Genomic DNA, 27,845 nt, shown 5'->3' on the forward strand with positions numbered 1-27,845 from the left:
GAAATTGTGGTCCTGTTACAGATTTACAAGTCCCTCTCCTTGGAATTTTGCACCTGTGGATGCTTAAAGTTCAGATGCTGTCGCTATGATCAGCAATGTACTGAAATTAAAGAAGTAGAATAATAATACATATTTTCTGTTTTGTTTAGGGTGCAAAATTTGGACATCCAATGGGATTAAATCAGGCTCCTCCCCCACGTTCTGCTGTTCGAAGATCATTTGGAAGATCCAAGCGATTTAGTATTACTCGTTCTCTGGATGACCTTGAGGTAATTAACTTTCACTTAAAACTTAGAAGTGAGTCCTGGAGAGGAACTTACAGTAGTTAATGCTGATCATTAATGAAGGAAAGTAAGTAGTATTTGTAGTGTAATAAAGTTACTAATCATCGCATGGCGTTTATGTGAGGGGAATACAGATTTCAGGTATCACCTGACTTTTCAGTATTTTCTTAATCGTTTACATTGATGCCAGCAATGACCACTCTTTCTGTGGAGAATTTTGACTTTATTTTACCCATCACAGCTGGTCATGTAAAGCAAAACAATACAGTTTTGCAGAGCAAAATGTTCACCATATCTTAGGAACCATTGTATAATGATATCATAAAAAAATAAAATGCTCATCATACTTGTTTTTTATTCAGCTGATGATCATTGCATTGAGAATTTCTTTTGGGGGGGTTAAATTTGTTGCTGTGGTACCTAACTTCCTAAGGAATGTAGCTTACTGAGCATGGAAATTTTTTTAAAAATACTTAAATAGGTTTTTCCTCTGTATACGTCAGCAGTTGAGAAAAGGGAATTCCTAATCACCTTGGTGTTGGAACACCTTTCTTATGAGGAAAGGCTGAGGGACTTGGGTCTCTTTAACTTGGAGAAGACAAGACTGAGAGGGTATCTTATCAATGCTTGTAAATACTTAAGGGGTGGGTCCCAGGAGGATGGGACCAGTCTTTTTTCAGTGATGTCCAGTGATAGGACAAGAGACAACGTGCACAAATTTGAACATAGGAAGTTCTACCTAAACATGAGGAGGAACTTCTTTACTTTGAGGGTGGCAGAGCACTGGAACAGGCTTCCTAGAGAGGTGGTGAAGTCTCCGACTCTGGAGACGTTCAAAACCTGCCTGGACTCCATCCTGTGCAACCTGCTGTAGATGACCCTGCTTTGGCTGGGGGGTTGGACTAGATGATCTCCAGAGGTCCCTTCCAACCCTGACCATTCTGTGATTCTGTGTTGGTCGTTTGTTATGGTGATTTTGGGTCTTTCTGAGTGTAGTATAATAATGCTATTTCACATTTGGTGTAACGTCAGCTGATGCCTCTACCTTAGTGGCCAAATCTTCTTGATTTTGGTGAAAACAAGGAATGAAAAGCCATCTAAATTTAAAAAGATAGTTCCCCTGCTCTACTGAGAGCCTCCCTCAGCCAGCTGTAGGAATATGGCTTCTTTATATCTTATCTTCTAGTGTGCTGCCTCAGGAAAACCTGACCCATAGAGATTTTTCCCTTACCCCTTTACCATACTTATCTGGAAGAAGGTTTGTGGTTGGAGAGAAACAAAAATATGTGCAAAGCTCTTGTCATAGGAACCACGTGATACATATTATACAGCTCTTTAGCACGGGAGGGAACGTGGCACACTGATTACTCTAGATGGGAAGGAGGTGTTTAAAAAAATTTTGAGATGGGAGGAGGAAAGAAGGAGATATTCCGAGTTTCTTGCCATGGGAAAATGTAGGAAGAACGGCATTGTGCTGGTTCTGAACCAAAGGAGAGGGGAGCTCAGTGTACTGGACTTTTAGGGAACAGACTATATGGAAGGAGCTTCTGACGTGCTTAGGGAATGCAGGTAGGAACTGTCATTACTTGTTTCTCAGATGCTTTGAAGGACATTTTTCATTGTGGTCTATTTCTGTCTTGTTGTCTGAAGCTTTTAAGTGTCTTGCCTTTTTTTTTACTAGTCATGGAAAATACTTTTTCATTTCTTTGCACTCATAACCTTAATACAGTAAGTGCATAACTTTAAAAAACAGAGCAAGATCCTCTGGCTAAAGCTGTTTAGAAACCATCTAGCTACATCTTTCTTCATCAGGAAATGGTGATTCTTCTAAATTAAAAAGCTTGCTACTATATATTACCAGTTTTGACAGAATTTCTGGTCACAGTAAGAGACAATACACTTAGAATATCTAAGAGCCTAGTGCTAGTAATTCACGTGCAACAGGAAAAACATGGTTCACACCGCATTCTTCCAGGTTGAAATTTCATAGAGGTTTATGTGCACATCTCACATTTTGAGACAGTGTTTTAAACACCAAGGATATAATTTAATTTCTGTTGTAGGAGCTGCTTTACATTGCATAAATATTCATGAAAATAGGGACTTGATACTTAATTTTTGTTAATTTCAGAAATATGTCACAGTCACTGGCCTAAAATGTCCATTTTTCTCTCATTATGACTTAGTTGGTATTCATTAGTGTATATAAACTGAGTAGCACCAACAGGGGGGATTGAGAGGCTCTCTGTTACCCAGTGTCCTAATTGTTAAAGCTGTTACTTTGGGTGGGAAACCTTATATTCTAGGTCATGGTATGAATTGGACAAAGAAACAATCTGTATTAAAATCTGTATTTGGATGGATGCCCTGACTACATGTAGCTATTTGGGTGTGGATGGCTCTCTCTCAATTGCTTCTTTTCACTTTTAAATCTCTTTTTGTTTTCCTGTCTGCATGGCATTAGAGAATGATATCCTAGCCACCAGGAGAAAAACCAACCTGGAGAAGAATTTCAAATAAGTAAGATAGTGTTGAGGTGTTTTGATTTTGGTTCTAACTTCAATGTTGCTACTGCAGCAATTTTCCCACGTACTGTTACACTAAGTGTAGTAGAACACAATGTCGTTAGTACATGTTTAGATTATTTCAGGCCATCTATTTAAAGTTACTGGAAGAGGAAATAACAATACCAGGAAATTCTTTGTGACTCCACCTTTGGAATAATGATCATGGACGTATTATATAGGCTACTCAGTTGCTTTTGTCTTCTTTGCAGTTATCTTAGCGGAATGGATAAGGTACTAACCCAAACATGAAATTTGAAAATGAATATGCTTTTCTGAGCTTGAACCTGCTGGCATCCAACTTAATGATCTAAATTGAGCAGTGTAGTAGGTTCCATGCAGTCTCTTGTATGGGCATGTGCTGAACACTGTTCATTTGCTTATGGGTCTGAAGAAAGTTGTTTTTGGAGTTTTTGTGAAAGTATGAACTCGCTCCCCTTGTCTTTGGAGCTGTAGTGTGTGACATACCAGCTGTCGGTTTTGCTGTCTTCTGCCATAAGGTGGCGTGATCTCTTTGCAGTTTCTTTTTAAATCTAATCCAAGCATAAACCATATTTTTTTATATATTATTTTAATAAATAAAAACAATGATTGCAAGCGAATATTTCACCTTTTCTTTAAAATTGTTAGATTATGGCTGGCTATACATGCACAGACAGTATTCTTAGAAGGTTAGAATTAGCTGTAATGATATAGTTGCCCCTCCTTAAGCATTTTCCTTTTACCTGCAGAAGCTGTATTACACACAGAAAAAAACAGACAAGTTTGTAGGATTAACCTCTAGATGCTGTTTTTACTAATTAGAACCCATATACAACATTATTTTAAATCTGCAGGGATCAAAATAGGATGAAAGTACAAAATTAATGGATGTAGTTGTACTAAGATTATTGTATGGGAAATGTCTCACAAAATGCAAAATACACAGTTTTATTTCTGAACTATGGAAATTGTGCTTATTCATACCAGGGCTGAATATGAATATTTTGTAAGTTGGAACTGAATTCAGAAAATCAGTGTGTCTAGTATATACCTTAATTATGTTATTTTCACAAGAAATGTATTTAGAACTTTTTCTTTATTAAATTGCAAGATATCTGTTTTTATTAAGGACAGACAGATTCCTATTTTGTAGGTAGTAATAAATCATTTGTTGTTATGAAATGGTATCCATTAACAACCATATTAAAATTCTGTGATTTCTACCAATTTTACTTTATAGCATATTTGCTGGTTCATATTTGCAAGGTGTAGCTTAAGCTAAATAGAACTTGCCATGATTTCAGATTTTTTAATATTTGGACAAATTAGAGAGAATGACTGTATCTTTCTTCCTACTTTTCTTCCTCGTAGGCAAGTGCCACTACTCTCATCCTTTTGCATGATTCTGTCCTGGCAAAGACATTGTTTATAGATTTATAAACACATTAAAGGTGACTCTGTGAGACTGCAGAGACTAGAATACTGCCTTTGTAAAAAATTACCATAAACAGAGTAATCCTTTTACTCACCAACAGTTTTGGAACCAGATTCTGTAACACTTTCAACTGTAGCTCATTCCAATCTTAATTTTTTTTGAGGTCTGTAACAATGGGGCAGCCTTGCAGTATTCCCTTGAAGTCAACAAATTTACATTCCTCCTCGCCAAGGAGAACATTCAAAGCTGTTGTGTTTCCTGAAAATCATTGTGGCAGTTGTACTTTTGGTATTTCTGTGTGGTTGAAATAGGTCGGAATAGTATCAAGAGAGACATAATATCTTAGACAAATAAGTGTCAAGCTCTTTGAGTATTGTTTAATAATCTTTTAATTTAGATATGTTTTTAAAATGAAAGACTTTAATTCTTTTAAGTAAATATCAGGACAAAAAAGATGGCTGTTGCTGCTTTTCTTCTTGTCCTCATCCTGTTTTGAAAACCTGAAAGCTATATCGTTTGTGAAAAAGAACATTTGTTGGATCAAATTTCTAGAGTTGAGTAATTTTTCAAAGTTGGAATGTATCATATATTCTTTTTAAAAATCAGTGCGAGGAATTTTGTTAGAATGTTCCATCTTAATTATAACCATTAATAATGTGGTATTATTAGCTGTTATTATAGATAATAATGCTTGATTTTTTTTTTTTTTTCTGTTTTGTTAATTCCACTGAAGCAACTTTTTTGCATTTCATCTGCTAATTAAAAGCATACAACACATCTCTTTGGTATGAGGTTTTTATACTAATGAATGACATGTCTCTGCTGGATATTAGCTTTGGCATCTGTGGGTGGCAAAAAACCCTAAATGCTCATTTGACTTAATAATGAGTTTTTAAGTGGGTACCTGTCTTTGTTTCACTTATTTAAATAATCAGACAAAGCTTACACAGGGAGATAATAGCTTATATTAGACCAACTAGTATACTAGGAAAATCAGACAAGAAAATCTAAACATACCCCAAACTTTTCCCACCCTGTCAGTTGATCTAATAAAAAGTATAAACTCTCCCTGCAGAGCTTGCTTCACTAACGTTCTTAGATCACCACCACGGCCACAATGCCACTGCTATGGCTAGTATAATTATGTGATTGAAATTAAGAGGATTCTTCATTCTCAGCTTATGATTGTGAATTTAAAATTTGAAAAGAATGTATATTTTTGCCTTGGGTTTCACCAGTGGTTTTAAGCTATGATAACTTGCCATGGGCTGCCAGTATACAGAGGTTCCACCAAGTAGTATCCTTAAATATGGTATCTTTTGTATGTATTTTGTCTTAATTTTTACCTAAGATGTAACTGACCAATCAACAATTTTGCTGTCTGCTTTCATGAAGGTGGAGAAAAGGCCAATTGTGAAATAAAACTGCATGCAAGAATAAAATCTCCATTTTTGTATGTAAAAGGTAGTTCTGTATTTTTGGCATGTTTATAAGAGTTCTTAAAGGGCTACTTCTGTGTCATATGCATATATTCTGAAGGCTGAATGCTAACACAGTCCAGCCCCTAACACAGCTGTTTTGGAAGCCTCGTGGATCTGTGACCACAGCCAAGGTTCCTTGTTCCTCTCTTCCCTTTGCTAGAACCTGTCCCCTGTGGCTCGGTGGAGTAGCAGGGACTGACAGATCCTGTATCTTGGAGCGTGCCACCAGGGGTCAGCTTTTAAAACAGTGCAAAGCTGTTGTATGCTTAGGGATTTTTACAGTCATTTGCTATAATAGCCCAGACCCTCTTGTTGCACTGTAATATATAGCTTTAAATAGTTTAAGTTAACCATGACATTAAACATTGATTTCTTTACTTTGAATTACTGTAGCTTATGTGTTTATGGAGCTGATCCATAAGGCTTTGAAAACATCCAGAGGTTTCTGCCAGGCATTCTTCTGCTTTGTTCACACCTGTGATTGTTACAGTCCTGGCTGGAGTTGTTTACCTGCTGTGCTGCATAGTGGCTGCACACCTCTGCTGGTAAACAAACACTGCCAGGACACGAGGGTAGGCAGGGGGTTGCTAGTGTTTGTACTGTCACGTTGTTAGAGTTGTCATTTGTGTGGCTTCATCTTGGGCCAACTAGTGCATTTTCTCAAATGATTTTGGACGTGGTTTAGAGGTTAGCCCTAATAGCTAACATCACTGTGCCCAGCAGGCAGTTTGGATGCAACCAACTTCGTTGATAGGAGGTTGGGAGGGCTTAGTGGTATGATACTGGCTGGAAAGCACCAGCTGTCTTTGGAACTACGCAGTAGCTTATAGCGCTATTTATTTGGCTAGTACAGATATACAGAATATGTCTGTAGGTTGCTGTCATCTTGTTCTGGATGACGCCTATGGTGACCCTTAGGTGTTGGGGTTTTTTTTTTCTGGCATCATTCTTAGTGTGCCTTAAAGATTTCCAAGAGCATAATTTTTTCACATTTGGTCCTCTAGACTGCTCTGTTAAGAATTTCAATCTTTTTTCTGTGTATTCTAGAGGATCTTCTTCAGGATTTTACTTTGGCATGTGTGATCTTATCAGGTACTTTAGTTATATCCATTGTTACTGCCAAAAGGAGGACAATATCATGCTCACAGTATACATTTATTTATTTTTGCCACAGATTGTGCACTGGCCGTTAAGCTTAAGTCTTTGCTGGTATTTTATACTGTACTATAATTTTATAAAGATTACCAATATATGCTCTAAGTATACTTATCAGTTATAAGTGATACTTATAAGTATACTTATCACTTACAGACTTTATCATGGAAAGTTCTTATGTTCTTCACACTGTTTTTTAAAGTATCAGACAAAGATGACTTGGTCAACAGATGAGTACAGTTGTGTGTAACCTCTTGTTTGTCGTGAATTAGAGATACTTATTTCTAGATACAATCCAGATTCTTAAACTGTGAGATTTTTTCCAGACACTAAGAATAATGGGATTTTTTGTTTCTGTTCTTGCAATTGGTAAAGTGACTATACTTTTGTAATTTTACTGTTTACTCTTTTCCACTGCTTTTGGGTTATTTTCTTTACTTCAGATTCTGGAGAAATTTGCCATGTAAGTTTGCATGTAAAAACCTGAGTAGTCAGAGAATGTGCTGAGAGCTGGAGCTGGATCTCATCTCTACTTCCTTTGTGAGGTGCATATGGCAGTGCTTATCACGGCAGTGCTCATCCCATACTTTGGTGCCCAAGTAGAAGAAGAAGAAACCAACAGTGTTGCCTAGGATGGATTCCATAGGGAGTTCAGTCCCCATATGTGCAAAGACAGTTGGCACTGTATGGAGTAATTTCTCCCCAAGGAAGCAATCAGTACATTGTCTGACCCTGCCACTTAAGTGCTGTCCAAGCCTTAATGCTTCTGGGCTTGGCTGTCCAACACAAGCCAATTTCTGTCACGGATCCAGAGGCACATTATATTCTTTCAGGGTCTAGAAGAGAACTTGCAGTCGCTGAAATCCTCAGGCAGCAGGCCTTGCTTCTTGTCAGTAGATAGTTCCGCCATTGTTAAGATGTGTAATTAAAGAGAGACAGGTGAATTCATAAGCTGTCAACATCTCTGATGCAGTCACCTTTGTGGAAGCCAAGTATCAGCCAGAGTGAACAAGTTAAGGTAACTACCTGAAGATACAAAGGGGTCATATCCCTTAGTTCAGTAATATAAGGTATAGGACCTTCGTTTTGGGTCTATTCTTTTGGTTCCGGTTTCTTTGCATAGTGACAAAACAGTGCTTGCTGGATTGGGATTCTTGGTAGGCAGGCAGGCAACCTCTCAGGGGTGTCCTTCTGCATAACCTTTGTTATAACCTAGTGTGTATAACCTAGTGTTCTTTTAAAATCGGACTTGCTCTCTTTGAACTAAAACTCTTTGCTTTCCTGGGTCTAATTCATGAGGCACGTTAGCCCCCTGGCACTAAGGCAGAGTAATAGCTTACAGTACTGGGGTCTGTTATTGAAACCCAGAATTACTGGCTGCCTAAGGCTGGCCCTTGCTTCAGTTTCTTATGTTACACTGGTTGATTCAAGAGCATCTTTCAAGGCTCCTCCCAAGAAGGTGAGCAGTGAGGTGAAGTTACTCAAGGTAATAAGGATAAGAGCAGTCCCTGAAGATGAAGCAGGCTGCTTTTGTAAGACTGAATGACTGGACAATGAAATGGCAGGTGAAAATGTATGCAGAGGAATGTAAAACAATGCAAATGAGGCAAAATAGTCCTAGCTTCATATAGCAAATGATATATGTACGTCTCTGAGCTGTTTCCTCTTAGAAGTGAGGTCTTTGAGTTATAAGAGACAGTTGTGTGAAAACATCAGCTCAATACAGTAGCAATGAAACAAAATCTTATGTTATGAATTATTAAGGAAGGAATAGAGGAAGAAAACCACGTAATCATTTTATAAATCTATGATTTGCCCACACCTTGAATGTTACGTTCTCGTCTCTTTATTTCAAAAAGGTTACGATATATTAGAAGTGAAAAAGGTTCAGAAAGGTGTAAGAAGAATACAAAATCATGGGTGGCATAGCAAAAGCAGTTGGGATTGACTGCTTAGTGTCTCATTCAGGACAAGAAGTCAGCACCATTAATTAAAGGTAGCTGGAGCCAGGAGCAAAACAAACAGAACGCGATTGTTCATGCAGGAGGTAAGTCGGTCTGTGGGACGCCTCACCACTGAGTGCTGTGGATGCAAGAAATTTGCATGTCCTGGGGGGAAAGTGGACAAGTATTTGGAAAAGAAAGCCACTGGGGATTATTAAGGAGACAAGCAACACCAGGTTCGGGAAATCTCCTGAACTAAAAATACCTGGAGTCTGGGAGAATGTAATCAGGGAAATGTCCTGTATGTTGCCCTGTGCTACTTGTCAGTAGACATCTGTATGTGGCCACTGCTGGCAACATAATACTAGGTTTGATAAACCTGTGTGTTGAACTGATTCTTGTGTTCTTAGGCTCAAGGATGGACATTGCTTCTCCTTGACTGTGGGACCATGGATTGTACTGGTGGCACAGGAAGCTGCATTACCATTCACTTGGTGTAAACTTGTTTGTAAAGCCAAGGCCATGCTGACCATAGCATCTCCTATAGCACAGCGTAACTGCCATGGGCTCCGGGAGCATTTACTGTTTGTACTACAGCTGTCTAAGGGAGAGGGCGCCTGCAGCTTTGCTGGGTAGAGCTGCTGCTGCAAAAGAGACTGCTCGGTAATTCTGGGTGGGAATGAGGAACTGGGTGACTGGTTTCATGCCTCTGTGTTCCTGCCCTCCCTTGGCTGCTCTTCCTGTTACCTGGTATGCCTTTTTGTCGTGTCACGTGCTAATGGGGGTGAGGAGGGATTTTTGCTCTGTGAGATCTGGTTAATGTTAGGGAATGAATTAAGGCCTTACTGAATGAACTGAACTGGTATTTCTAGAGTATAATCACAGAATGCATACGGCACAAATGATAGCTTTGTAGCTATCTGTGAATTGTTTCGCTCCCTGTCTCCATGCTTAGACTGCTGGTATTTTGGATAAGAATCGGTACCATTTAATTTTCATTGTTTCATGGATTTATCAGTCCAGTGAAGTTTAAAAAAAAAAAAAAAGAGGAATCACCTGTGGAGCTTCTACTAGATCAGCTGCTGCTTTTTATTCAATATTAAATCCTCAAAAGATTTCATTGATTTACAAACATTTTATCTATTTTTTTTTTCTGTACATTTAAAAATGTGCAGTAAAAATCCATCCTCCATTTCACTCTGGACTGAGGAACTGCAGAAGGATGGTAATTAAGCACTACTGGTTGGGCAGAAAGTGCGTGCATTTCTTTCTGAAAATACACAGATATTGCTGGTCTGTCTGGAGAGTAGGTGTGGTATTGAAAATTACGAGAATCATGTTTCACTTGGAACACGATCCTTGTAAATGCCAATGCCCTGCTTACTCAAAAGAACACAGAGCGTTTTGGTAGGATGAGATAGGTTGCATAATATGCATACATGTGATTGTATCATACTGAGACACGTACCTACATGCCAGAAACTGAAATAAATTTGCTGTGAGTCTTACCAGTTTTAGCAATTTATTTTTTTTTAAAGTATTTTTAGATTAAATTTTAAGTCTTTTTTTATAGGGATTGGGGGCCTAGTTCATTCAGGTAACGCACTCATCAAAGGGGAATGTATTAAAAAAGAGAACACTTTGGAGGAGAAAACAATGTTGACTCAATGCTTAAACAAGTTTGGACAAACGTTTAAGACAGAGTCCTGTAGGCCCTTACCGAATGCATTTTACATTAGCAGATTCCTCAGCAGCATGCTGTTGTCTTACAGAAGCTTTATTGTTACACAGGACCTGCCTAAACAACATTTTAAAAGCTGCCTGTTCCTTTTGATGAGAAGATACAGAACCAGTATTGAGGGCGGAGAATGTGCTGGGGAGGGAGGAGAATGGGAGAGGTGTTGATAGGGCAACAGGCAGAGAAGCCTCATTTTTTTACTGGACTCTGGAAGAAGTAAATATGTGTTCAGAAAGAACGTAATAATAAAGTTGAAGGGACTGTTCCTTAACAATGAGCTATTAAACTATTTATACATGGAGAAAACTTTTACTGATAGTCAAGTGTCTGTAAGTATAAAGTTTTGTTTGTCTAAAGCGAACAGAAAACAGGAATATGGTTTAATGAGTAGCCTTCCGAACTAAGAAATCTTGCAGTGAAATATGATAAATAATGCTTCTAAGGATTCAATGAGGTTTTAAAGAGACAAAGTTCGTAAGTATAAGTATTTAAGTTGACTTTCTATATAAGCTCTATTATGAAATTAAGAATACACCATTTTTATAGATATGTTTTAAATCTCTCTTTAGCATTGTATTGTTTTTAAAATGTGGAGTGAGTTTAGTAGATAGACAGATACTTCTCTATTAAGTTTTTTATAAATCTTTCACTTAATTTTTACTACACTTGCACATGTGTTTCTGTAAAGCAAGAATGCCATGTTAAAGTTATAAGTTACCTTCTAATTGTTACAGCGATTTTTAAGGTGTGCAGCTAAAGTGATTTTTTTTCTTCCAGCTGGATTTTTATCTGATAAAACAGAATCCAGATGGTATGAGTTATTAAAATAACTGAAAATAAATGAAAAGTGTTTATCAAATACAAAATTTCTGACGTGTAGAGACTTCAAACCGGTTTTAGCTTCTTGTTGCTCAGAAAACACATATTTTGTAAGTAAAGGTCCAAGTTGTATTATGAAATTTTGACACGATAGTCTTATTCTTTATGTCTCTGTATCTCAGATTATAATTATCTTTAATGCTAAAAGTATAGCAGCAAAACTATCAGGTTTTTTAAATGTAAAGGGAAAGAAACAATTGCAAGGCTTGGAAAGATATATCTGCATTGTTTACTTAAAAAATAGTAGTTTTCATGCTCAGTTTTACATGGATTTCCTCAAAATCTGTTTATTCTGAGAGGCTCCATCTGCAGGAGTAGGAAATTCAGAAGTGGCTTAATGTGTTTCAGTGACCAGTCACTTAATCATATCCTCCTTAATATGTAATTGAATTTTAATTTTTTACTGGGCTGCAAGTCATCCTCTATCTGGATGTACCAGTTATGCTGTTTCTGCATGTTTTTATTCGTGGAGAGAATTCAGTGGTCTTAAGATGTTGATTAACAGAAGGAAAAAAAACAGTAATTATTTCACAAATATTTGTGAAAAAGTGTATTTTTTATTACCAGTTTACAGTCAGGCTTTACAGAAGTATTTTTCAAAGTTTACAATATGGCTTTCAAAACCAAATATTTGTTTTTAGAGTAGATTTCTGGATGGTAAATCTTCCAGAACTGAAATGTGTACATCAGAAGTGTAGGCAGACAGCAGGGGGCACTCGGAACAGCAGTTTGCATCCAGTCGCTTTACTTCACTGAATTTATTGTATAGGAAGTCTTGGTATTTAACAAGGCAGCTTGTGTCTCAGTTATTTATACACGAATAAATTCCAAATAGTTTGGCTTGAAAATGTTTTTCGTTCCTAGTGCCTTGGAATAGGAAGGACTTTTATCTTTGAAATTGATAGAGAGAAACTACAATGTTGTAAATAGGAGAATCTTCCCTCTTTTAATCAGTAGTGCGTATGAGGTCTGTTTATTGTTGAGTAGCTGTCAAATCACTGACAAAAATATATCTACACAGACTATAGAAAATTTGGAGAATTGGGGAGAAAACCCGTTTTATAGCAAAGTTTATTTAATTTGTGTGTAGGCTTTTCGATACTCTTGCTTTTTATTTCAGTAACTTGGGTCAGTGAGCTAAATCATACTCTTAACAGATTTTTTTTTTTTTTTTTAATCCTCTGGCTTTCATGCAAGTAGTTGTTACTTTCTTTAATACGAGATAAAAAAAGAAATACTTGGTATTGATGAGTTTTAAGATTTTTGATGGTGCATTCTGCCAGTGTCAAATTTACTTTAGGAATTTGTGTGCCTAGGAGCTGGCCCAGGGGATTGCCTTTTTCTAGTTGCCTGGTGTTCTTTGTGTGTGTTTTCTTCTTTTAGGAGTCAGGGATATATTAAATCCTATTCATCTTTTGACAAGTTAAAACTTATCCAGGCTTCCTGTCATTCTGTCTTTCTCTTCGGCTTTTGCTGCTCTGAAAACAAATGTACAAAAGAAAATATGAGCAGGAAGTGGAGGGAGGGTAGAAGGGAAAAACGGATCAACCATATCTGGGGTCTCTACCTCTTCCCACAGTTTAGCTTCTAAGCAGATGGATGTGGGTTTACAACTGTTGTCTTTGGTATATCTGAATAAGGTTTTTAAAGCTGTTGTGTCATATTTTAACACTTTCCATTAATAGCTTGGCAAATTAACATTCCTTCTGCTTTTGACCTTTGAACTTTGAGTTGCCTGCCTGGTTTACAAATATGGTACACAAAATCACAAGATTTTGGATCTGGCGGCTGCTGAAAGAACCTGTGAAAATGTAGAGGGATATGAATATTTGAAAGGGCTTTCAGAGTCACGTGACGTTTCATAGCCATTATCATTAACTGGTACTGTTTAATGGTAGAGCTTATTTGCAGTGCTAGCCCATCACTGTATGGAAAAAATGTGGACGTGCAATGCATAGTTCAATGAAATAAAATCAACAACTCTAAAGGTCTGTTTAAACTAAGGGATTATTAGGTTTATAACACCAAGTATGAGTGCATAGAACGTATAAAACATTGCCCACACACAGTGTTTGTAGCGATGTTCACTATGGTTGGGCCAGTGAACTGCTAGTCTTGCAGCTACATCCCATTGTATGCCGGGTTATTTTTCTCCTAGTCGTTCGTGTGGGTGACATCCCTGGGTAACCTGTTAAAACTCTGCTAGTACATTTGATCTTTTTAGGTGACTTCTAGATTGGTTGATCATTCAGTAAACACTCTTGATAGAAGTCCTTTTTTGTGTTGCCCCGAAGGGGCATTCACGGGAAAGTTCTCTAGGCATTTCTGATCCGTTTGTGCTTTTTACTTATCCAATGTAAGGATGATTATGCACCTGGTCACCTGCATATTTGTAATGGTGGTGGTGGTTGGTTAAGGTATTGACAGTGACAATACATTCTGCACCCCACTTGGTTTAGTGTCAAGCAAAATGCATTATTTAAACAGCTCTGGCATTTTTTCTTTGTAAAATTATAGATTTTTAATCCTTATGCACACATAGTAAAACTCTTCTTCTGTGCAAGTACCATAGGGAGTTTGCTTCTCAAGTCCTAAAATAATGGAGGGTGTAATTTGTAAAACACATTCCTTCCCTGTCTACCCACCCATTTGTTTCCATTGCATTTCTTCATGGTATTAAATACTTGTAGAAGACAGCATTCTGAAATGCTGTGGTATGCCTATTCAAACAAGTAATCAGTCTTAAAATGAACTTCATCCATTGCGGCAATTTGCTTATGTCCCTGGAATGCTTGTTAAAGTATGCTTCCTCCATTTTCATCTGCAATTAGCCTAAAATTTCTTCTCTGATCACTCTAAGTTAATTTGAGAAGACTGAGTTTTTCTATTAACCAAGTGTCTTCATCTTAAATCCAGAAATGGGAAGATGTGCGGACTGGACTGCCTTTTGCAAGTCAATCCTACTGTGAGATCTTGAGTAAAGGCTCTTAACACCTTTTTGCCTCAGTTTCTCTCTGTATAAGTTCAGAGTAATATTTGCCTTCTTCATAGGGTTGTTTTTATATTAGGGGCTCAACCTAGGAACTGTATGGATGTGGGGGTTTCCTACATGCTGCATTGAACAAGGGAGAAGATTCCTGTCTCCTAAACTACTACCAGTAAGTCCACCTTGGCTTTAAGGACATCCCACTAGCATAAAAGTGCCCACTAATCATTCCCAGTTTGCAATTCTGGTGTTTATTTTCAGCAGCAAATCATATTCTGATTGCTTAAAAAATAACAGCAATTAATGGTTTAGGTCCTATCGCTATTTACTTGTGAATACCAGCAAACTTCATGAAATCCTATACTTTCCATATGCAGTCTCTTGACGAGACTGCTGTCACAGGCAAGTTAATAGCACTTCCCTCTTACATTACAAGTCTCCTATTTTTCTCTCTGTTCCTAAGGCGCTGTGCACAGAACTGCCTTGACATCAGTTGAGCACAGGCTCAGGTAGTGAGGAAGGAAGGGCAGACTATCAGTTGGTTTCTGAAAGCAGAATTTTGTCTTTAGTGACAATGGGCTGCTCCTAGGTTAAACCAAATATGCCAAGCTTCCTTGTACTGCAGATTTTTACATGCAATTTATAGTGTTAACCACTGAAAAGTTAAGCAGAATAGACCGTTTGAGGTCCTACTTTATTCTGGCTTGCATTATGTAAACCTCTGAAAATAGTGGTTTACTATGTAAATGTTTCTATAACTAATGTTAGGGTGATTAACTAGTGTTTTTCTGAAAACTGTCTTGGAAATCTGGTTTATTGAATACAGGACTATCACACAATTCAACGTCATTTTGTTTTCCTGATTTGTTAGAGGAAACGTTTTAAAATACAATCGGCATGATTTATATAAAATGATCTAGCTTTTCTGTTGAGAGATAATTGAGATCTAATCTGAATCCCTGACGAACCACAGCTTCCTGCATTGGCCTGTTGCTATGGGTAACATAAAGGGAGTAAAATAGAACTTCATACGAAATGCCTTTAAACTTTACTGGCATGTACAGGCATGGAACAGGGTTGAATTTTTTAGTTTAATCTTTGCGAAGCTGATCTGTTAAGGAAATGCTTTTCCCGTATTAAGTGAAGATGAATTTAGGAAGAGTACTGTTAGGAAAAATAACTGCTGTTTCTTACGAAGAGCGGGTAAGTGATACGAATTATATTTAGCTAAGGCAAGGCATCGTTGCAGTGAGAAATTAAAAGAGGGTATTGTTACTGGCAAGAAATTAGAGAAGAATGTTACCGTCTTCAGAATGCTTTTTGCTTAACCTTTTAAGCTTTTTTACTTTAAAGTATTCGAGTTAAAATTCCTTTGTAAATGCAAACATTGGGGTTTATTATCAGAGAGGAGTAAAGGGAATCTTATTGTACCAACTAACATTCAGATTTTGAGATGTATTTATGAACTGTGCCCAATATGTGTAAAGCTAAAAAATCAGTATGTTTATAATCTGTGTCTATTTTTTAATTCTGTGCAATATATTTTGTATATGCTTTATGTATCATTATATCAATATTATATCTTTAGGTAAAACTGTATATATTTTGTATAAATCTTTATCAAAATAATTTTAGGGATGGATTTGGCATTTCAGGCACTCTTTATATGTGATAAGATTGATTTTGTTTGGGGTAAAAAGTTGAACCTTTATTTCTTTAAGGAATTCCAAATGTCACAGCATTTACTGTTCATATGTTGTTTTTATAGATTCAAATATTTGACAAAAATATTTAACCTGAAGAATGTATTCAGTAAAATTATTGTACAGTAGTTGTACTGTATTTTTTCCTTAGGAATTCTTACTTCTGTAATACTTTTGTATTAACTATTAGAAATGCACTTGATGACAGAGAATTGAAAAGACAAATTATGTAATATTCCTCTTTCAAGTGGCATTCTGAAGGGTCATCCTTTTCATAGAAGTCTAAATCATTAATTGCAATACTATTTTTAACTGAGGATAAAAATAATATTACTCAAATATTACATTATAATATTACACAAATACATTTGTGTTTATTTATTAGAAGGGAAATCTAGCAATAATTTATAAGTAATGTGGCTTTATTTTTTATTTAGAATGTTAGAACAATGTTTACCAATATTTTGAGATGTGATCTTTGTCCCAGAGATCATTGGAGTTTGTGGCGTTTGTACAATGTTAATGCTGTAATGCATCTAAAAGGATGAAAATACATGTATTTAATATAAGTCTTGGAGTAATGTGACCAAAGATCTAGGGACCCGCTCGTAATTCATACCGTGGCAAAAGAAGAAGTTGCTTCAGGTGATTTAATAAGGAGTTTGAACAAAGCTAGATGCAAGCAGTCGACTGAGTGATAGTCTTTCCCTGAGCTAAGTGACAGAATGTTTGAAAGTTGGCTATTTGTATTCACTCAGTAAATCTTCGATGCTTCATCTCTTAAACAACACAAGTTTCCCAGGCTTCTTTCTTTTGTATATTGAAATTATATGAGAAAACCAGTTTAGAGGGTCGGTGGAGCTAGGTATGCTATTCCAAGCTGAAAGGCTTAGTTAGAGGGGCTTTTGTAAAATAGTGTGTAGTATAATATTGTACTAGGTAAGTCTAACAGAAGTCGAGCAGTCAGAGAATTCTTTGGATGCAGCAAAAAGTCGGTGATTGTATTGGAAGAAAGTGTGCTTTAGAAAGGACACAGAGAGAGGTCACTTTAGATCCCCTTTTCTCTGAATCTTTCTGGATGCCCAGGGAAGAAATAGATGCCTCTGTTTAATTTGTGATGTTTGTCATTGTAAGGGTAGGTGAGAGGAATACTTCCTCACTCTCCTTATAGATTTTTATCCCTCTGCGTCTCAGAAGGAGTTGGAAATATATATTTTCAGTCTTTTTTGACTCAAGAAGGCACTCACCCCCAGTCTATTAGCACAGATGATTTCATGTTGCTTCATTTTATTGCTAAGGCCTGGCATTTCCCAGTATGTGTCACCCCTCCTGGTATCCCCATTTTCCCCTTTGTTCTTCTCAAGTATTTGAGCATGACTTTGACTTGAATGACAAATTTTGAGGTGGAGAAAAAGGACATTTTTGTATTGTGTTACCTCCCTAGTCTGTAGACATAGATTTATTTGCTCAATGTAATGTCTGGGATCTGGGTAGGGTATTTTGGGGTTTTCTGCATCATGGTTTTATGGCAGACTTTGACAGTACTTAGTTTCCTGGGACCTGATCCAGGTAAAATGGAACATGTAAAGTGGCACTAAGTGGATTTTCTGGGTAAGAGTTTCTGCAACTGAAAGATGTCATCAGCCTAGTTTCATGCAGTGGTGCACACATCTAGCAGGTTATAGACCATGAAAGCTAAAAGATACAGGCTGTTTCAACCTTATGAATTATTCTCCTTTATGCTCTCTCTCCCTTTTTACCCTGTTGTTGGTGCAAGGTACTATGTTGTCTACATCTATACTGTAACAAAAAGTTTATGTACTCACAAAGTAGTTTTCTCTATGTTAATTTTTGTAAACTAATACTCTTCTAGATTTGCTGCAAGCAAATCCTGAACACGACATCAAAAAACTTATGGGCCCTTCTGGTTTTTCCACCTAGCAAAGAGAGATGATACAAAGAGAAATTTTACATGTTTTCTCTCAATCAGAACTTTATGCTATCTAATATATGCTGAAGCACTTGCCAGTTTACAGAGCCCTAGTACACCTTTTTCGGTGTATGATAACTGGGAAGTCAGTGTTCAGCTTGGTGGCACTGGGCTCCTCACTTGGATCACAGTGATCAAGATCTTGCCCTGAAGTCTAGGGAGCAGAGTTCCATCTTCCACCTTTGCGGGGTGTGTGTGTCTCTATCCTTCAGCTGCTAATCCAGCTAGATGAGCCAGCAGAGTTCCCACAAAGAGATATCCTGGAAGACATTTTAGTTTCCCTAAACTAGATGTATTTTTTTTAATTTTGGTAGTTTGTTACCGTCAGAGTTCTGGCATATACCATGGGCTTTTTCCTAGACCAATTTGGACGTCAGAGTAATTTGAAGCACTAATTTCAGTTCTTATCTGGTTGTGAAAGATTTGAGGGTTGAATACAATTAGATTTTATCTGTGGGTGATAGTTCATATGTACATTTACAAAATGAATATGTGTATGTCCTGTCATTTGGAATGACATACTTAAATACTTTTTTTTTTTTAAATCTTCACTTTAGCCCTAACTGGCACAGGGTTATACCCTATCCTTCCTCATCTTTCAGAATGGTTACACACAGGAACTGTTCAATTTTATAGCTTTTCAATACATGTGTTTTCTAATAGATAGTTCTTAATATGCATGTGGTAAGTGTTAAATTTCACAAAATAATCAATCTTCGTATGTATAGTAGATCAAATTTTGTCTTGAAGAGCCTCCAGTGGTGGTAAGCGTGAATGGTGAAGAATGAAAAGCAGCCCCAAACATATAGTGAATTTTTAAAATGAGATCATCATAGTATTTAAAAAAATCTGGTCCTGCAACTTACACCTTTGAACAAATCTAGACAAATTTCAGCTGAACAGTTTAGAAAAGAAACTGCTTTGTCTAAATGTGGACAGCATGCAGTTTCTGACAGGTTTATATTAAGATTTCGAAGTACTCATGAACATGTTTTGAACATATTATTGTAAATTCTTACACAATATTTATAAGCTTTAGTTTGTAGCTGGTTTTGTTGAATTAAGTGGATTTATTTCAGTTACATAAATGAATTTAATGAATTATTCTTAAATTTTATTCTGTGATCTACAGAAGTAAACTAATAATACTTGGAACATGCTGGGTAGTTTTAGTGACACTGTAATGTAAAAAAAAAAAAAGCCATATAGTTAGAATATATCAAAATCAAAGGGAAATTTGAAATACCCTAATAACACAGAAAGAGGTGGTCGATACTTGGGTAAGAAATTCTGTTCTTCCTGGGGGTAATTTTTTTTTTTTTTTAATGTTTAAGCGTAATAATTACTAAGGCCTTGCTTGGAGAGATTTTAAGATGTTGATACATGTAATGTAACATGCATTAGCCAAAGCATTTAAAATAAACACACAAAACCAACCCATGGTGAGTAGAAAGCTCAATGCATTAATTTATGCTAAATGGATTGAGGTAAAATGGTATCTCATTGTCCATATAACTTAATTAAGTAGTGCTATTACTGTAATGTTTGAGCTTCTCTATGAAATCACACAACTTTTCCGTTAAAATTGTATTTTATAACAGTTAACTTCCCAGTTTTTGAAAGGTAGTGTAAATATTCTTTTTACTGTCATGAGAATCCTATTCATTTTACTTTGATACCTTTCAAAAACATGGAGGAGAATTGTACTCGGTGTTTGAATCTACATTCATGCCAGCTGCCAAAGTAAATGACCGTTCCTAAAATGTATATATTTTGAAAGTATTTTTATTTTTCCTGTCTACTGTGTAGACTGATACTATTACTTGACTTGGATTCATCCTTTTCTTCTTTCTTTGAGAAATGACATTGAAATTTTTTTATTCATCAGCTGTTTTGTACAGTACATGAACAAGAAATTAGAAGCAATCATATTTATAAAACAAGGTTCAGTAATGTAAGTTGAATTTTCCAAATTACAAGCATGAATTAAGATACAGCTTCTGAATGCATTACATGCTTGCTAGACCTATGTGCAAAATTTAAGTAGAAAAGATGTCCTCAGCCTCACTGAAGAACTGTACCCAAAACAGTAGTACTCTTTTGCTATCTGAAACATTGCTGTGAAAAAATGCAAGAGGCCTGGATACAATTTTGATTGTATTATTATGCTTCCCAGATTCAGAAGCATTTATTTTTGTGTAGTTAAACTAAGAAAGGCCATCATGTTTTTGCTCTTCTCCATGAAAGATGTAGTTGTGTTTATCTGAACTGGCACCAGAGGAATGATGTCAGTATGGACTAGTTTAGACTTTGAAAGTTCCAAAACACTTGTATTAAAAACTAGATCGTGTCCTCTGCTGGTGATGTGAATAGTGAAGCCACAACAGTTAATAACAAGTGATGTTCTTTAGATAGTGTTAACAGCAGTATGAAATCCTGCAGTGAAATACAAAAGAAAAGAGACAGAAAGAAGATATTATTCTTTTAAGGGTTACTAAAGGTTTTTGTGGATTTTGAAGGGGAGAGGGAATGTTTGTTGCCAAGGCTGGAAAATATAGACAAACTATGGAGAAATAGCTTTTCTCTTGAGTTGTGTATATATGTATGTTTTTTTCTTTTGTGTGTATTCCATCTTGGAAATGTTGTAGATACATAGGGCCGCCTTCTCTAGCTTTTTAAAGAGCAGTACAAAATAAAAGCGTTTCTTTTTAACTATTCAGAAAGTTATTTAAATGTTCAAGGACTCTTTAAATGACCAAGAAAAGATTTGCCAAATTAAAATAATATTATTATTTTTTTATATCCATTAAAAATCAATACAAATTTCAATCTAAAAATAATTTGCCCTTCTAGTTTTTCAGCTGCAGTCCAGGTGCAAGCTCAGGAGTATGTATTTGGGAACTGGTTACCTGCTTCATTTTACAGAAATGCCTTGGGGTAATTTGTGATCAAAGTGAGAAGTTTAGCACATAAACTTCAGTATTTCACTAGAAGAACAATTGTCCTTGTAAAATTGATGTAAATACTAGTAGAGATGGTGAGGAGTTGTTACCTAGCTTATTGGAAACTCTAAGATCCTTTTGGCTCTGTGGAAGTCAGAAGCGATCGGCAGGGGATGTTTTCAGAGTCATCTGGCAAAATACCAAATTTTAATTTTGATTCCACATATGTCTAGATATTGCAGTAAAATAGAGTATATGAGGTATTGTTTTCATTTTAAGTCCTTTTCAGGTCAGTGTTAAGGTACCTGCTTTCTCACATATACCAACCAATTGGCTCTGTTCATCTAAGAAGGACTGTTGTAGCTACTCACAGCAGCAAGTACTTCATCCAGTAAATATTGTGGGATCGAGTTCCAGGACAGTGGTTAAAAGGCCTGGGGTGAGATTCATGGTGGGGAGGAAACACCTCTGAGAAAGTAACAGCTAGTTTCTTTAGATATTCCTCTCTCATGTTACCTGTTGTTAATGAAATGGTAAAAGTAGCTAACACTTCAAATACTATGTGAAGCTCAGAGATTTCTAATACCATGAAACTTAAGTAACACATATTTTTCTCTTTCTTATTGCAGTCAGCAACTGTTTCTGATGGAGGTAAGCTGAAGCTTGTTTTTACTTTTATAATGAAAAAGAATCAATTTTCCACATTATGTGGTAAATAAGCTGATATATTGCAAGATGTGAGTCCAAAGTGGTGCAGAATTGTGACTTCTTTGGGAACTGTGCCAATGAAAATATTGCAGGATTATGTTCACATACTTTCACTGATTTATTTGCATAATTTTTTTGGTGGTACATCTCTCCATCTCTCTCTATATGCACGTTTTTATTATAACTAGTTGTCTTCATTCATAATAATAAAGAGGCAGAGCTGGTAGACTTTTGTATAATTGGATGGTAGATGAAGTCTTGTTCTCTGTTTTTGTCCTTTACATATACTGTTTGCTTTTGAAGAGAGATGCTTTAGCTCCTAAGTTGTGAGCTGTGTTGGGGCATTTGTTGAGGTTGAATTTTCTTTACAGTGTGATGCATTTTGAGAAGGGGGTAAGTAATGTGATATTTGTAAAATCCCAGCATGGAGCTTTTTCAGTTCTGGAGTACTTCGAAGTAAACTCCTCTTTATGCCACCTAAGCTTCCTTGGTTTGATTTTAACATTGCTTTAATGTTTTAAAGGACGTCCACTCTTTGTTAAACATTAGATGATTTCTCTGAACCTTTGAAGTTAATTGAAACAATTTAAGTATGGTTCCTTAATGGAATAAAGGAATTTGTATAGTTTAGGGTATACAAGAGATGGCTTTTCTCACTTGACTCGCTTGGCAGGAGTTGGTTCACTTGGTCCTGCAAAGAAACTCACTTACGTAAATATTATTACTTTTGCTATTCTTTGACAATAGTGCAGGAAAATTTTATTAAATACAAACGGGAAAAATTGTGTTGCTCTAATTAGTACAGTGAAATTGAAGAAATATTTTGAATGGTAAGGATAATTTTTTATATTACGTGCAAATGTAAATGCAAAATTAGCAGTACTATTCACAAAACTATATCGTGTCCTAATTTCTGATTCCTTGCAAAACTAAAACTACAGTTGAGAGAAATGTTACTGATTTGGTCCTTTTGATAGAGCCATTTTCCAATGGCTGGCTGACTTTATCAGGTATTTTCCTTCTCTACTGCTGACACAGTCTACTGCTGTAACAGTACTTCTGTCTAGATGAGAAGATAGACTCTATATTTGTCTTGTCTGCAAAGTGACAAAAGAAGGAAACAGAAAATAATCGTGTCTATTCTGCTTTCTGTTTCTAAAATGCAGCCTATGTTTTTGTGGGAAAAATATGTACTTTTTCCCCCAGATGTTACCTGTTTGATATAAAAATCAAGACAAAGCACAGACTTACTTTGTTTGTGTATGTAGTTGAATTAGGTTCCAGGTGCTGAGGGGCAAAAAATTGATTTTTTTTTTTTTTTTTTAGCTAAAATGGAATGCATTTGTGCCTTGTCTCCACAAGGTTTCTTGTTCCATGTTCCATGTAATGAAAATTATTTTACTTCTGTTGCCTATCCAAACTTGGAGATCCCTAGGATAGTACTCATAGTCATTTCAAGCTTTTTATGCTTCCAGCTGAAAATTTATTTTAAAGATCTGACTTATTTTCGGTTCTTCCAATATGACTTCTATATTTCATTCCAATTCCATATCTGTATCTGTATCTCTATAGGTTTGTGAAGTCATGATATCTAAGGGACATGTTGGTTGCAGTGGTGAAAGAACAGACAATAAGTGACATGCATTTTTCTGCTAAGTTGTATGACCTATTTTTTCAGCTAGTGCTGAAAATTTAACATGGACTCTCTTCATTGTTATATGCTACTTTAGAGGGGGTGTAATTTGTGTAAAGAGCAGTAGTTGAACTATACTAAGTAATATTGAATCAGTGCTTAAATACCTAGAAAGTGGATTGGAAAATAAGAACCAGAGACTGTAACCAGAAAAAGTAAAATGAAATAAAATCCTAATTCATTTCATTTAGAGCTACATTGAGTAAAAAGCTCTGATTCATGTCTGAATTACATTTTCAGGCTTTCACTTTTATTGAATATGTCACAGCACTGAAATTTTACCAGTCTTCTCTAGTCTCACTAATTTGTTAATAGATCCACAGATTTACACATTTGAGGGCATGTCTAGATTAGAGAAATTTGCACCAGTGTAACCATTAGTATAGCAGTGCATGCTTCCCTGCCTAGACTAAATCTTAATAATAGTATTTGTACATACAAATAAATTCTATAAGTACTGTTGTTAGGCTTTTGTCTGGGAAGGGAAATTTATGTGTAAAAAGTAATTATTAGGTGTTTTTATATATCCCTTCAGTATAATAGGAGGCATGACAGCTCTTTGTACATTTTCTTTCCAAGGTCAATGAAGCCTCATGTCATACGGCTTTTATTACATTAGAGCCAGCCACTGGAAACCAACTGTACCCTTTGTTGCATTATTTTACACGGTAACTCAGCTTGTGCATGGCTGGGATGTTCTTATTAGCCAAAACTCTGCACTTGGGCTTTGCAAGATAGGTAATATGTAAAAGATAAAGGTACTTGAGTTAGTGTTGTTTCCAGAGAGGCTGACCAGTAGCAGCTCGTAACTGTAATTGATTTGCTTGATGAATTGCAGACAATCAGAATGCAAACTGTAATAATGCTTAGATGCAACATCACTGCTATAGATCAATTAATCTGCAGTACCTATGCTCTAGGAATACCAGAAACCATTTTATGTTACTACAGCGACCTGCAATTAGCGGATTTCTCCTACTTCCCATGACAAGCGGAATAGTGAGGGTGCGTACACAACATGCAGGCTGTGGTGGATGTTTTGAGCACTGCGCCGTCTAAATCATCACAGGGATGATCAATAGTCCTCAGCTAATGTCTGACTTTGTCTATTGATACCTAGATGGCACTTTACAAAGGGAAAACCTTAAGGTCAAAGGACATCTAATAGAGGAACATCATTCATCTCCCAGACAAGTGGTGAGGTATCTGAGCTGCTGAGAAAGTCTAAGACAGTTCTTACCTGCTGTTCCCTACAGAGATCGGTTCCGCAAAGCCGAAGTCTATTATTTCCAAATACTTCAGCATAACAGATAGTATATGCATGATTTTTCCTAAGGTACTACTTTGCTGTAGTTTCTGCTGATTTTTCGGTTTGGTGTTCATCACCTGGAAAGAATTTTTGTAAGGAAAATCATTCTTAAAGATTTTTTTGAAAGCAAACTGCTGTTTACAATAATAAATAATGTAAAACTGTATTTTAAAAATTAACTAAAGAAGATAGAGCAAAAAATCCACAATAAAATCAAAAATAAAACAGAACATTGCTGTTTACACTATAAATACAGCTGGATTATTTCCTGCAGCAGGTATATTACTTATTTTTCAGTTACATTGGCAGCGCATGCTTCTTGTAGCTCTGTTCCACTGTAACATAAATAATTCAAGTTCCTTTAGCAGCAGTGGCAAAAGGTCTTTTCTTTAAATTATTTATGTAGCATTTTATAATGCTTTGTGTTAAGTATACTATTGCTTTCCTCTGCTTGAAGCCATGAGGGTAAAGAATCAATTTGTTTAGAACAGTGTTAGAGGCTACCAGGAATTGCTGGGGGGAAATGCTTTAGCTTCCCTTATCCCAAAGTTGCAGAGGAACAATGTGCCGTACAGTAAGTGTGATATGCACCCAATGGGTTCCGGGACGTTACAGCTGAAACTGGTATGGATTCAGAAGGATGGCTTTCAGTGAATGGCTTGAAGTATTTGATTAAGTGGCACCACAGTGGTTCTTATCAGCTTTATCCAGGTAATGTACTTGGTGATTAACTGGAATATCTTGATTATATGAATTTATGCATTTCGATGATTACAAGGAATACGCGTAGCTTCTCACAATAATAAAAAGTATTTGTAGGTTGAGAAATCCATATGGATTTTTATGAACAAGTGCACAGAAAAACATCCTTAATTAATTGTATTCAGACTTACTGCTTTATATTATTTAAATCAAAACTTCCAAAGCCATCTTATCTTGTATACTTTCAAGATTTTAGTTGATTAAATGCCTGCATTTTCTTACATAATGCTGGTTTTGTAACACAAAACCAAGAACCTCCACAGATGTGTAAACACAAAAGGTGTAAAAGATTGTTTTTTCTCTGGGATTTTTAAAACCACTCTGTGTGAATTCTCTATTTGCAGAAGGTAGTAAGTGAAACTGAATGAGTTTGCACAGAAAGTAGAGCCTCCTTGCTAGGTACGGTGGTTCTTGAACAGAACAGAAATTTTAGGATTCGGGATGCTTGAGTAAGGAGCCTCTTTTTACAGGTAATGCAAGACGCGTTGATGCTTCCACATAGTAAGGAGAAACTCCACACACTGCCAAGTCTTCCGTGCACCTGAGCTGGGGTTTTCACAGTGAGCTCCTTTGGCATCCTGAGATTCCCAATAGCTAATCTTCCTTTTTTAAACACTTAACAGGAAGGGGGAGGCCGCTTTGCACAACAGCCGTGCGGTTAGGATTTTGGGGGTGGGAAGCAGGGCTCTACATTTGACAGTCATCATTAGATGAAATATGCGACTCGGTTGGAAAGTTTCTCCAATCCTGCTGTCCAAGGTGGGCTGTGTGTACCTAGGAATGGACGAGTTGTGAGACTTGAGAAACCTGACCCTGAAGTCTTACATTGGAAACATTCCTCTGCGAGGGGAGTGGAGCAGGAGCTAGGGCTTATGCAGGCTTTGTTTAAGCGTGATTTGGATAAACTGTGTACTAGTGTTATAGTTGGTGGGCTTTTTTTTCTTCCTACCTGACCTTTATTTTTCTCTGATTCTAAATGTTGTATCTGCAGTAGGTTGTAGCTGTTTTAATTGCAACTGTTGATATATCTGGTAAAAGAAACTAGAATCATCAAGACTTTTCTGGGAAACAACCTTGTTCTGTGTTGTTTTCAGGGTGACAGGTACGCCAGAAGAAATTTGTACAGATTTTAAAAGCAAACTGACTGCATTTTTTGCTTTAAGGGAACACAAAGCAGTGTCAAGGTTGAGTATGAATTCACTTAGTTCTTTCTGAAAAAAGAGGAATTAGCTAAATAAAATCCACTAGAACAGGAACAGTTTACTGTGAATGAGTAATCCCTTAATGCTGCTTTAACACTTTGGAGGACCTCTGCTAGTAGCTCTCCAAGTTACTGAAAATGGAGTCTTATTTTGGTTCATTTGTTTTCATGGGACCTCCAGAGTTGGCAGCTTGTCAGAGGAATGAGAACCCGGTGTAGTTTAGAGCGAATCTAACTCTGACAAGCCGGAGAGAGCGAGCAGCTGCTAGTGATTAAAAGTGGTTAGCAGTCACCCACTGGTGTAAACACCCAGAGACAGTAATTGCAGTTTGGTCTTCCTGCCTGCCATAGGGAAATTGAACAGCCGCCACTTGGAGGGAGGAAGGCAAAGCTGACCTGCTAACGACTGCTGTGCCTACCGTGTTGTAATCCTTTCTGAGTCCTAAGGCACTGTGACTTGTGGATTTAGAGTTGAGCACATCGTGTGGCTACTCTCTCATTTCCCTGTGTTAGCCAAGTAGATTTAAACGATTTGGTATGTGGGATGACTTTACCTCTCTGATTTTGCCTGAAAAGAACTAGGAAATTTTGATCATTCATCACTGGAGAACACTGGGGATTGAACCCTCTAGGAGTGAGGCAGTATCTAAAACTGTTCCAGATATATCAAGAGGTGGGTGTCTATTTATATCCTGGACTGTAAAATAAAACGTATCCACCTGCAGAGTTAAAGCAAAATGCTTCAGATAATAAATTTAGATACAATTCTCTTCAGATTCACATTAGCTTCTTTCACAATAGTTTCACTGTGGTGACAGGTATTCTCTAATGAAGCTAACAGTTGACTTAGTTATGCTTTTTCATATGTCTTAAAGAACAAAGTGAATAAATATTTCTTATAAGAAAAATTGGCATTATTTGCTGAGTATTTTTTATTAGCTTTGATTAATATGACTATTAGGCAAAGACGAACATTTGTTTGATGTGTTATGTTCCTTAAATATCCTTGTTGAAAATCTAAAGTTAAATTTTCATTCCCCCCTAATCTAATTCTTTATCTGTCTTATTTTTGTCTTAAACAATAGCTTTG

General features: G+C 36.6%; 1 protein-coding gene across 1 annotated transcript in view; it reads left to right on the forward strand.

Moving 5' to 3' along the window:
• Nucleotides 1–27,845, forward strand: part of RGS12 (regulator of G-protein signaling 12) — an 82,129-nt gene that overhangs the window by 16,998 nt on the left and 37,286 nt on the right. The window contains exons 2-3 of the mRNA XM_009890517.1: nucleotides 150–269; nucleotides 21,712–21,733. Coding sequence (XP_009888819.1) covers nucleotides 150–269; nucleotides 21,712–21,733 — 142 coding nt within the window. The remainder of the gene's footprint in view (nucleotides 1–149; nucleotides 270–21,711; nucleotides 21,734–27,845) is intronic.

Source organism: Charadrius vociferus, unplaced genomic scaffold (assembly GCF_000708025.1).
Source record: "Charadrius vociferus isolate BGI_N301 unplaced genomic scaffold, ASM70802v2 scaffold88, whole genome shotgun sequence".
In the NCBI taxonomy this organism is placed as follows: Eukaryota; Metazoa; Chordata; class Aves; order Charadriiformes; family Charadriidae; genus Charadrius; species Charadrius vociferus.